The sequence below is a fragment of the Zootoca vivipara genome, chromosome Z2 (genome assembly GCF_965207765.1).
Source record: "Zootoca vivipara chromosome Z2, rZooViv2.hap1.1, whole genome shotgun sequence".
In the NCBI taxonomy this organism is placed as follows: Eukaryota; Metazoa; Chordata; class Lepidosauria; order Squamata; family Lacertidae; genus Zootoca; species Zootoca vivipara.
The window spans coordinates 4,944,981-4,957,353 of NC_142585.1; the positions used below are offsets into that span (position 1 = coordinate 4,944,981).

Consider the following 12,373-nt stretch of genomic DNA (forward strand, 5'->3'; position numbering starts at 1 on the left):
CCAGGAGATACTCCAGCCCTCTTTCCCCCCACCTGGAATCCAGAATTTCCGTGGCCTCATTGAGTTGCTGCGCGCCTCCCCGTTCCTCCCCACCCTCTGTGGGCTGGTTGCTGTCGGTGAACCTGGTGCTTTCCTTATAGGGCGACAGCAACAACCTATGGAACACTGGGTGTACCCTCATGGATTCCGGTAACTCCAGCCTGAAAGCCACCGGATTGACCTGCTGTGTGACCTTAAAGGGTCCCAAACATCTGGGCGCTAACTTCTTGCACCTCCCCCTGGTTGGAAGCCCCTCTGAGGACAGCCACACCCTGTCCCCCACCCTGATGACCTCCCCTGGTCTCCAATGGCGATCCGCCCCCTCCTTGTACGCCGCCTTGGCCCTTTCCATTTTTTTTAAAAAAATATTTTTATTAATTTTCCAATTAAAACCAATTATATCACATTCAATATTTCAAATTATACACATATATATATCAATCAAACCGAATGTTATGCCAAATCATCTAAAGAATTTTTTATTTGGGTTCCCATGCTTCAAGAAATTGGGAATTCCTCGCAACTGTCCACTGCCGTCTTTTTTCTAAAGTTCAAATCGTCCTCCAAGTTCATAATAATCCAGATCTTCCCCTTACAGTCACATAGATGTTTTCCACTTTCATCCGATTGTTTCCCAGCTGCTGAGATAAATATCAAACAAAGTTTCACAGATGTTCTTTCTCCTGTGTGAGTTAATCAGTCCAGCCTCCCCATAAATCTTCTTAATGGAGCTCCCTGTTGCGTCGAAGCAGCACGAAGCAGCGCCATCTTAAAAAGCTCAAATCACTTTCGTTTCCTCTCATAGCCATGAAGATTTACGATCATTATAGAATTTACAGCTTTTCCAGGCAGGAGACCCAAACATCAAACCATAAACTCTTGGTAAATTAATGGATCTCCTTGCCCTATAGCTGAACTTAGCTTCAGGTCGCTGCTCCAATTTAAAGTGCGTCACAGCTCATAAATCCTCCGAACGCGTCCAGAACTCCTTCCGTCCGACTAGGGGGGGGGGCTTTTCTCATCGGCAACTCCACATCTTTAAAAAATATGCTCAGTAACAACAGTTATAAAGTTCAACTCACACAGTCTTTTGCTTCTCTTTCACTCCAAACAAGCCAGGACATCGCGTCCGGGAAGGTACGAGGCAACAATATGAAGAAAAAAAATAAAAACTCACTTCCCTTATCGCTCCGTCCCCATCAATCCTTCTTCCAGATGCTGTACAATCTTTGACTCCTCTCCCTCAGCAGCATAAATTTCTCAGCAGTAAACAGCGCTTCTTCCCCTCCTTCTGAAGTATGTCCATAGATTTAAGCCTAATTATCTTCTTTAACCATGGAAATCCCCGCCATGCAGATTAGCGTCCGGGAGTCCTGGCCCTCGTAAGTGCTCAGCCCAAGCTCCCCCCACTCCAAAAACAGTCGGAGTGGGTCTGGGGGCATCGCGGGCCAGCGGCCCCTCTCCGTAACCCCCGGAGAGGGTAGGGGGTTGCCATTTACTCCCCTAGCAACCGCCAAATTCCTTACGAAGGTCAGAGAGATGGAAAACAGGTCCGCCATTCCTGCAGGCGGAAACCGGAACCCGCCTTGGCCCTTTCCAAGTGTTCTCTGAGTTGCTGGTGCACCGTCTCCAGTTCCTCCGCCCAATCCTCAGCTGCGGGACCCTCCTCCTCCTCCCATTCCCTCTCCGGGAACGATCTGAGGTCCCGCCCATAGTTGGCCTTGAAGGGCGACACCCCTGTGGAGACGTGCACTGCATTGTTGTAGGCAAACTCCGCCATCGGCAGGCGATCTACCCAGTCTGTTTGTCGCTGGCTGACACAACACCTCAGGTACTGCTGAAGAATCGCATTGGCCCGCTCCACCTGTCCGTTGGTCTGTGGGTGTCTTGCCGTGGAGAGGCTGACCTCCACCTGCAGGAGGTTCATGAGCCTGCACCAGAACCTGGAAACAAATTGGCGCCCCCTATCTGATATAACCCTCAAGGGCAATCCGTGCAACCGAAAAACATGGTCCACGAACAGTTTGGCAGTCTCTTCCGCCGAGACAGCCCTCGCACAAGGTATGAATTGGCACATTTTGGTGAAAAGGTCCACCACCACCAACACTGCCGTCTTGCCCCTGGAGGAAGGCAGGTCGGTGATGAAGTCCATGGAGAGGACCTCCCACGGCTTGTGGGGGGTGGGCAGGGGTTCCAGTAGCCCTGCCGGCGCTGCTCTGACCACCTTGGCCCTCTGGCAGGCATCACAGCCTCTCACGTAATCCTGACTGTCCTCCCTCACCCCTGGCCACCAAAAGTGTCTCATGACTAAGTGCGTGGTTTTGTCCCTACCAAAGTGGCCGGCCGTCGGGTTGTCATGCATCTGCTTGAGGACCTTACCTCTGAGCTGGGTGGTGGGCAGGTATAGGGCTCCCTTATAAAAGAGTAGCCCCCTACGTTCTTCAAAGTCCTTCGCTTGCCCCCTCCCCCCTTGTAGTTCTCTGAAGATGCGGGTGGCGAACTCATCCCCTGCAGTCAGGGCTGTGAGTTCTGCCTCACTCACTACTGCTGCCGCACATGTCCATGCCGATGGGGGAAAAATGTGCCGAGGTGCTGGTGGCAACTCCTCCTCCATGTACTCCGGCTTGCGGGAGAGGGCATCCGCCCTGACGTTCTGCTCCCCCGGTATGTAGTGGATGGAGAAGTTGAAGTGCGAGAAGAACTCTGCCCACCGTATCTGCCGCTGGTTGAGCACCCTGGCAGTTCTCCAGAACTCCAGGTTCTTATGGTCCGTGCACACCTGGATGGGGTGCTTTGCGCCCACCAGGAAGTGTCTCCAGTGTTTAAACGCAGAGTGTATTGCCAAACGTTCCTTGTCGAAAACCGTGTAGTTGCGCTCGGGCTGGCTCAGCTTCCTGGAGAAAAAGGCACAGGGTCTCCACTCTCTGTTGGCATCCAGTTGCAGTAGGATCGCGCCTACAGCTCTGTCAGAAGCGTCAGTCTCGACGCGCAGGGGTGCATCCTGCACCACGTGGAACAAGTTCTGGTCTGAGGCGAACACTCTCTTGAGGCCCTCGAACGCTGCTTGCACCTCTGGTGTCCACCTGAACTTCTGCTTGCCTCTCAGGCAGTCTGTGATGGGAGCCGTGATGCGGGAGAAATTCTTGATGAACTTACTGTAGAAGTTGGCAAAGCCCAGTAGGCGTTGGGCATCCTTGCGAGTCCTGGGGCTGTGCCAGTCCAGGATGGCCTGCACCTTGTCCTTGTCCATCGCTAGCCCCTTGTCGGACAGCTTGTAGCCCAGGAAGTCCACCTCCTTGGTGTGAAACCTGCATTTCTCCAGCTTCACATACAGGTGGTGCTCCTTCAGGCGCTGCAAGACCTCCCTGACATCCTTCACATGCTGCACGGGGTCATTGGAGTAAATAAGGATGTCATCTAAAAAGACCAAACAGTTCTTGAAGAGGAGGGACCCCAGGACGTGGTGCATGAAGGCCTGGAAGCAAGCTGAGCCCCCTTGCAAACCAAAGGGCATCACCAGATATTCAAAAGAACCCAGAGGCGTGAACATCGTGATTTTCCACTCATCGCCTTCCCGTATCCTGATCAAGTTGTACGCCCCCCGCAGGTTGAGCTTGGTAAAGATCTTGCCCCTGCGTGCCGCTGTCAGCAGATCGTCCACTCTGGGCATTGGGAAGGCCACCGGTTCCGTCATACTGTTCAGCCGTCTGAAGTCCACCTCCAGGCGGCGCTGTGACGTGTCCTTTTTGTCCACCCAGAAGACTGGGCTGCCCCCTGCTGCCTTGCTTTCTCTGATGAACCCCCTCTTGAGGTTCTTGTCGATGAACGCACGCAGATCCTCCAGTTCCTAATCCGACATGGAGTACAGCTTGGCTGGGGGTAGCGTGGCCCCTGGCACCAGGTTGATCTGACAGTCAAACGACCTGTGCGGGGGCAGGTGGTCGGACTCTGCTTCGCTAAAGACCTCCTGCAGGTCCCAATACGGTTTGGGGATTGCCTCCCCCCCCTTGACGTGCATGGTGGCCACCGTGGCTATCGGCGGCCCCTCCCCTGGTTGGCGTTGCATGCAGTGTTCCAGACAAAAGTCAGACCCAAACGTGAGGCATCTCTGGTGCCAACTGATGGATGGGTCGTGGCGTGCCAGCCAGCTCATTCCCAGCACGATGGGGGGGGGGGTCTGAGATGGTGGTGACATTGAATGCTAGCGTCTCTGAGTGCCTTCCCACCGTCATTCTCATGGGGGGGGTTGGTGGGTGATGGCCCCTCCCAGCAACTCCCTGCCATCAATGGTGGAGGCGTGCAGGGGAAAGTCCAGCTGCAGAAGTTGGATTTGGTGTGCTTCTGCAAATCCCCTCGAAAAAAAGTTGGCAGACGCTCTGCTGTCAATTAGACCTAAAACCGTCAGGGGGTACCCATTAGGTAGTGTCAGAGTCACTTCTAGAACCACCCCTGCTCTGGGGGGGGGTGGGCTGGCGGTGCTCCGCTGTGCACGGGTGGGCGGGTTGGGACTGTCATTCGTTGCTAGCGCCTGGCTGCTGCCCCTTGTCTCCTGCAGCCAGGCTGTCTCGTTTCCCTGCGTTTGCGCTGACTCAGTTGGGGAGGGCACGACCGTTCCCGCCTTCCCTTGCCATTCCCTGCGGTGGGGGCAACTTCTGATGAGGGGGCTGGGGGAGTTGCAGAAGAAGCAGTTCCCGCCCCTTCCCTCCTTGCGTCGTGGCGCCGCTGGGGTTTGAAAAGCCCCCGCGCGCGCTCCATCAATTTGCATGGGTTCCGGATCTGGGACGGCCCTGGCCGGGACTTGGGGTGGGGCTTGGAGCGGGGGCTGGTGATGCTGCCTCTCCTGCGAGCGTGAGAACCAAGGTCGAGCTGCGCGCGTCGCCTGTTTGTCGTTCCACCGTGATTCTTGCCTCACTCCCACCGCTAATGCTGCTTTACTCAATTGATCCATGTTTTGTGGCTTTGGCCCCCTCGAGAGTTCATCCTTCACGTCTGCATGCAAACCCAGGTAGAAGGCAGACTGCACTGGGTCACTATGCAGATCCCACCCAAGTTTGTGAACCAGCATGGTAAACTTCGCCCAGTATTCTCTGACCGTCATTTCCCCCTGCGTCAAATTGTGAAGCTCCTCCTTAGTCGCCTCCATCTCACTGTCGCTAGCATGCATTACTTTTAAGGCTTCTAAGAACAATTTTACATTCTTCATGCATGGATTTTTTAACGCGATTAACGGCCTGACCCATTCTCTTGCGGCCCCCGTCAAGTGTTCCACGATATAAGAGACTCTGTGCGCATCATCCGGAAACTCAGCGTCATGCAGTTCCAGTGCATAGTTGATTTCAGTCTCAAATCCTAGATACTCTTTGGGGTCTCCGTTAAACTTTGTCACTAGGGCTTGCCCCCTCCGCACTGGTAGTATCTGTGGCTGGGGCGCCCCCCCACCTCTCGCTGCTTTCTCCGCATCCAATTTGGTTTGCAGATCTGCCACTATGGCCCTCAGCTGCCTCTCAGTTTCGTCTTTCGCTCTCACCTGCTCCACTGCTTTCTGTAGCTCCTCCTGCATTCTGCGCGATTCCTCTTTGGCGACGTTCAATTGCTGCTGGGCCTGCGCTGCCAGGTTCTGCAACTCCTGCTGCGCCTTCTCGGCCTCCTGCCGCCAGCGGTCCACCTCCTGCTGCGCACTCATCGCGGCAACTCCAAAGTAGCCAGAAAGATTTGGAGGTTGCTGTCACAGACGCGGTAGTGGCTACTCTAGAGTAACGACTCCTCCAGGCGTTGTCTTTTCATTCTTTTATTTAGTGCTGATTATTTACAGTGCAGAGCAGTACTATGTACATGTTGTCAGTTAGGGGTCAGAACCTCCGAATGGAGATTCGCGCGTTTTCCTCCAGCAAAGAAGTCTAGGGATACTGAATCTCCACCCCCGTCGTTTCCTTCTCAGTTCCGGGGGCGGTGGGACTGGTCTTCTTCCCTTGCCTCCCACTTCCCTTCCCACACTGGGCATGGGCTCCGCTACCTTGCCTGAGCCTCGGTCACCACTTCCTGAATCTCCGCTGGAGATATCTCCCTCCCCACTCGCACTCCCGCTGGGTGATGAGCTGCTGCTTAAGATGGGAGGGACCTGTCTGTAAGTTCTGTCCCTCACAATATGTATTTATTATTATATTAATATTAATATTACATATTTGATTTGAGTTGATTTAGTTCAGGCATCCCCAAACTTCGGCCCTCCAGATGTTTTGGACTACAATTCCCATCTTCCCCGGCCTCTGGTCCTGTTAGCTAGGGATCATGGGAGTTGTAGGCCAAAACATCTGGAGGGCCATAGTTTGGGGGTGCCTGGGTTAGAGTGCTGGATTAGGCCCTTGAGCAGGCACCCCCAAACTTCGGCCCTCCAGATGTTTTGGACTACAATTCCCATCATCCCTGACCACTGGTCCTCTTAGCTAGGGATCATGGGAGTTGTAGGCCAAAACATCTGGAGGGCCGCAGTTTGGGGATGCCTGATTTAGTTTATAATATTTATTTTATCATGTTATATATTATATTATATGAAATTTATATAATACATTTTATAATATTATAAATATTAATTATGAATATTAAATTTTATTCCAATCCAATCGATAGAAATCATGATTGAAATCCCTTGTCAGTCAGACTTGATCAGGCACCCCCAAACTTCGGCCCTCCAGATGTTTTGGACTACAATTCCCATCATCCCTGACCACTGGTCCTGTTAGCTAGGGATCATGGGAGTTGTAGGCCAAAACATCTGGAGGGCCGCAGTTTGGGGGTGCCTGGATTTGATGGAGATCATCTCCTTACTGAAAGGTTCAACCTTGCTGGCCTATGTTTTTATATCTTTAAAGAAAATAAATTTTTTATCCCCCCCGATTTTAAGGGCGCCCTGACCTACTGCCTCAACTACTTCATCTACACCGCCTGGGCGCTGATCTTCTCGCTCCTGGCTGTGCTTCTCGTTCGCGGTTTTGCACCCTACGCCTGCGGTTCGGGGATCCCCGAGGTAAGGCCCGCTTTGTTTATTGATTTCTTTCCAATGAATAAAACCCACCTTTTCTCAAATTCAAAAATAGATATATTGATTGGGGCGACTTCACACGGGCTCGATTTCCGGCTGCTGGGATTTCATCCCCTCCTCCTCCTCCTCCTCCTCCTCCTCCTCCTCACGAAATCGGAATAATTATTGCAAACTAGCTGGCCTGGCCACGCGTTGCTGTGGCTCAGTTTGTTAAATGGGCCCTCAGAGTCCCCCTTTTGACTCCTCCCCCCCACCCCCACCCCGGCTCATCCCTGTGATCGGCCCCACCCTGTCCCGACCCATGACTTCCCGCTCCCTCCCCCCCCCACCCAGGGGAGCCCCCATCTCTATTTGAGCAATGCTCTATTCAGTCGGCTGGGCAATGCTGGGCCTTGTTGCTGCAAAAGGCCTGTTTTCAGAAAGGGGATTCCACCTAAACATTAGGAAGGACTTCCTGACAGTAAGAGCTGTTCGACGGTGGAATTTGTGCCAAGAAGTGTGGTGGAGTCTCCTTCTTTGGACTTCTTTAAGCAGAGGCTTGACAGGCACATGTCAAGAATGCTTTGGTGGTGTTTCCTGCTTGGCAGGGGGTTGGACTGGATGGCCCTTGTGGTCTCTTCCAACTCTATGATTCTATGATTCAGTTTGTTGCCGTGGAAATTTGTGATGTCACCGACTGTCTGCAGCCAATGGAGGTGCTGCTTCACACTTTTGTCTGAGTGGGGAGGTTTCGAACATGGACACCTGTCTTTGAAAATGGTACGGACTTGCTCTTGTGGTCACATTGGACTTTTTGTCCAAATTTGAACGCAATTGCTCAAGCGGTTTCGTTGAACATTGGAGACAATATATAGATAACATGACTATCAACAATATGAACTTAATAAATAATAACGACTCATTATGCATAAAGGTAAAGGGACCCCTGACCATTAGGTCCAGTCGTGACCGACTCTGGGGTTGCGGCGCTCATCTTGCATTATTGGCCAAGGGAGCCGGCGTACAGCTTCCAGGTCATGTGGCCAGCATGACAAAGCTGCTTTTGGCGACAGTCAACAGTGTGATGCAGCAGCTCAAAAAGCCAATGCAATTCTGGGCTGCATCAATAGGAGTATAGCATCTAGATCCAGGGAAGTAGTTTTACAATTAAAATAAGTAATAGGAACCATGATGAAGATAAATATTAATATAAACAAAATGAATAAGAATCATAAATATCATTATATGTATTATATTTACCTTTATATTATTTATAATTATAAACTATAATAAATTGGAAAATAATGAAAGAGCATAAATCAGGCATAGGCAAACTCTGGCCCTCCAGGTGTTTGGGACTACAATTCCCATCATCCACTGGTCCTGTTAGTTGGGATGATGGGAATTGTAGTCCCAAACACCTGGAGGGCCAGAGTTTGCCTATGCCTGGCAGAAATGATAACAGGATAAATAGAAATAATGATCAATTATAATAGAATGATAAATGAAAAATAACAACAGAGTGGAAACGATAATAAAATGATAAATAAATAATAAGAGTATAAATTGTAATAAGAAAGATAAATTATAATAAAAGGATGAATAAAAAAATAATATAAATAACATAAAGAACAATCATCCTAAAAATATAAGCAGTAATCCTTTTATTACTGGCGGCTAACAGATTGAGGTTGAATCCTGACAAGACAGAAGTACTGTTTTTTGGGGGCAGGGGGCAGGCGGATGTTGGGGACTCCCTGGTCCTGAATGGGGTAACTTTTTTTTAAAATAATTTTTATTAATTTTATAGAAACAAGACAAACAACACATACAAAATAAACTCTGTCCCTTCATTTCCCCTCCACCCCCAATACCACTTCTGCCACCAGTGATACCCATGGGCGTTGGGAAACAAAGGGGTCCATTTTAAGCTGGGTTTGACCTCCCCCCTCCCTCCTCCCCCTCCTCCCCCCCCCTGCCACTGAGAGAACAGAGGCGGAGGATCTCTGAGGTTTGGTTTTCCCCCCAGCTAATTCTTCAACATAACGATCTACTTGACAGTAAAACAACAAATGAAAAAAGAAAGAAAAAACAAGAAAAAAGAAAAAAGAAAAAATATACATTCCCAAATCTTATTTTCTTAACAATTTGTTTGTGGCTTCCTCGATTCTCTTCCTCCTGGTTTCCCTAACTTCTTTGATTAATTATGGCGGATTTTCTAATCTAATTCAAAATCTTATTCTTATCATATTAACTTAATCCTCCTCCTTTTTCATGCTGCTCCCCCTCCGAGTCCCCTCCTGCCACTAGGGTAACCCGAGGAGCCCAGCACTCTAAAGGTTCCATTTTTGTGTCTGGGTTTCCTTCTACCCCTCCCCCTCCCCTCAGTGCACCCCCTGCCACTGGGTGCAAAGAGTAAAGAGAGGGAGACAGGCAGCTCTCTACCCAAACACCTCTCTAAACACAAAAAATATTAAAAACAAACTCTAAAATATTTCCTCAACCATTCTTCTAATCCCTCCAGAAAACTCCTAACCCTAAACTTTTAAAACACTCTCCTTCCCCCCTCCCAATGTCTTTTCCCCCAATTGGATCAGCATTTCCTTTAGCAAGCCAAGATTTCAGAAACCGTTATTCACCAGCCAAAAAAAGACCTTAAACTAAAATTTTCACCCCACACCAGTTCTTCCCCACTTCCAATTCCAGGCCTTTGTTCCCCCCTCTCCCTGCCTGTCCCTTCCCTCACTAACACCACTCCACATTTCAGTCCCTCCAGGGTCCTCATTTCCATCAATCTTTACTTCACTTTGCTTCTCCTTGTCGGCCTCGTCTCCATGTTCAAATCTTTGTTTTTCATCATCCAACACATTTTTTTTGGTCCAAATCAGTCTCCAAATTATCATCAAATTGTTGCTCCTCACACACAGTCTCAGAATCAAAATTGTCCTCTAAATCTTGATCTTGCACTTCAATCTCCGTTACTGTTGGGTTCAAATATTGCCGTTCCTTGTAAATATATTCCCATATTTGTAAATAGTTCAGCACAGCCTCCTGGAAGGCTCGAGAAAACTTTGTTTTCATACTTCACTTAACCACAGGCAGCCAGGAGATAAGGGCCAAAGGGTACTGGAAAATTCCTCTCTACCACGTTGTCGGCTCCATCTTGGCTGATCTTCTCCTTTGTCTTTAACTCCATCACAAATCTAATTAGAATTCCAATTAAATTACTTCCGAATCATCTTCAATCAGTTTTTACAGTCCACAACACTAAAATCAATTTTCTTAGTCTTTTTTAGCAATTTGACAGCTTTTGACAGCTGTCAAAGCACCTTCCCCCTTGTTAATGCTGAACCTCAAGGGGTACCGACACCGGGGGCTGGGAAGGTTTAAAAAGTCTTTCTTTCTCTCGGGTCCACAATCTGGAAAACTTTCCCCTTTCGGCTTGAGAATATTTAATGCGCCTCCCGATTAGCCATTTGGAAGAGATCGGCTTCCGTTGTTTTGAAATCTCTTCCTATCTTCAAGTTAATATTTTTAAAGTCCAAATAAAGATTTGACTTACTTTATAGAAATCTTTTATTTTCTTGGAAGAATCCGCCGCTTGCAGGCTAAGGACTCGGAGCTTCACTTCCAGGAGGTAAGATGATACCCAAAAATGGCTCCCGCGACTCCACTCCGCTGGCTCTCGATCGCTCTACGGTGCTCTCGGGCAGCGGAGGAATCGCGTCCGGAGCAAACAGCTGGGCGGCTATGTCACCGGGACTCTCTACCCGGTGTTTTTTCGGGGAGTCCGCTCGCTCTGCGGACTTCCCCCCCCCTCCACGAAGCCAGGGACATCGGAGCGCGAAGTCCCTGCGTCCTGTTCCACCAGCGCGACGGACCGGAAGCCCCCTGAATGGGGTAACTGTGCCCCTGAAGGACCAGGTGCGCAGCCTGGGAGTCATTTCTGTGTCCAGGGCAGCTGTTTAGCAGCTCCATCTGGTACGCAGGCTGAGTCCCTACCTGCCCACTGACTGTCTCTCCAGAGTGGTGCATGCTCTAGTTATCTCTCGCTTGAACTACTGCAATGCGCTCTACGTGGGGCTACCTTTGAAGGTGACCCGGAAACTACAACTAATCCAGAATGCGGCAGCTAGACTGGTGACTGGGAGCGGCCGCCGAGACCACATAAAACCGGTCCTGAAAGACCTACATTGGCTCCCAGTACGTTTCCGAGCACAATTCACAGTGTTGGTGCTGACCTTGAAAGCCCTAAACGGCCTCGGTCCAGTACAGTGGAACCTCTACTTACGAATTTAATCCGTTCCGAATGCACATTCGTAAGTCGAAACGATGTTTCCCATAGGAATGCATTGGGAATGGATTAATTCGTTCCAGAGCCTAGGAAAAATACACTTTAAAAGAGACTTTGAAGACTTTTAAGGCATGGAACCTGCACAGCAACATTACCTTGAAGTGCAGGGAGTGCGGGCGGCGCCAGCGAGGCTGCGGGAGACAGGTTAGTGGTGGCGGTGGGGGCCTGATCCAGCTGTAGGCCGGCTAGTGGCGGCGGGGCCCGATTCGGCTGTGGGCCGGGCGTTAGAGGCGGCGGGAGCGGCGGCGGGGCCCGATGCGGCCATGGGCCGAGTGCCAGAGGCGGCGCAAGGCCGCTGTGAGCGGCGGCGGGGCCGGATCCGGCCGTGGGCCGATCGCCAGAGGCGGCGCGAGGCCGCTATTGGTGGCGGCGGGGGCCGGATCCGGCCGTAGGCCGAGCTCCAGAGGCGGCGCAAGGCCGCTGTGAGCGGAGGCGGGGCCCGATCCGGCCATGGGCCGAGCTCCAGAGGCGGCGCAAGGCCGCTGTGAGCGGAGGCGGGGCCCGATCCGGCCTTGGGCCGAGCTCCAGAGGCGGCGCGAGGCCGCTGTGAGCGGAGGCGGGGCCCGCTCCGGCCACGGGCCGAGCTCCAGAGGCGGAGTGAGGCCGCTGTGAGCGGAGGCGGGGCCCGATCCGGCCATGGGCCGAGCTCTAGAGGCGGCGCGAGGCCGCTGTGAGCGGAGGCGGGGCCCGATCCGGCCTTGGGCCGAGCTCCAGAGGCGGCGCGAGGCCGCTGTGAGCGGAGGTGGGGCCCGCTCCGGCCATGGGCCGAGCTCTAGAGGCGGGGCGAGGCCGCTGTGAGCGGAGGCGGGGCCCGATCCGGCCATGGGCTGAGCTCTAGAGGTGGTGCGAGGCCGCTGTGAGCGGAGGCGGGGCCCAATCTGGCCATGGGCCGAGCTCCAGAGGCGGAGTGAGGCCGCTGTGAGCGGAGGCGGGGCCCGATCCGGCCATGGGCCGAGCTCCAG

The 12,373-nt window shown here is 51.8% G+C and overlaps 1 protein-coding gene across 2 annotated transcripts in view; it reads left to right on the forward strand.

Annotated features, from left to right (window-relative positions):
- Nucleotides 1–12,373, forward strand: part of LOC118078628 (H(+)/Cl(-) exchange transporter 5) — a 47,744-nt gene that overhangs the window by 11,263 nt on the left and 24,108 nt on the right. For both annotated transcript variants that reach the window (XM_088665239.1, XM_060270626.2), the window contains one exon: nucleotides 6,941–7,063. In XM_088665239.1, the coding sequence (XP_088521365.1) occupies nucleotides 6,941–7,063 (123 nt within the window). The remainder of the gene's footprint in view (nucleotides 1–6,940; nucleotides 7,064–12,373) is intronic.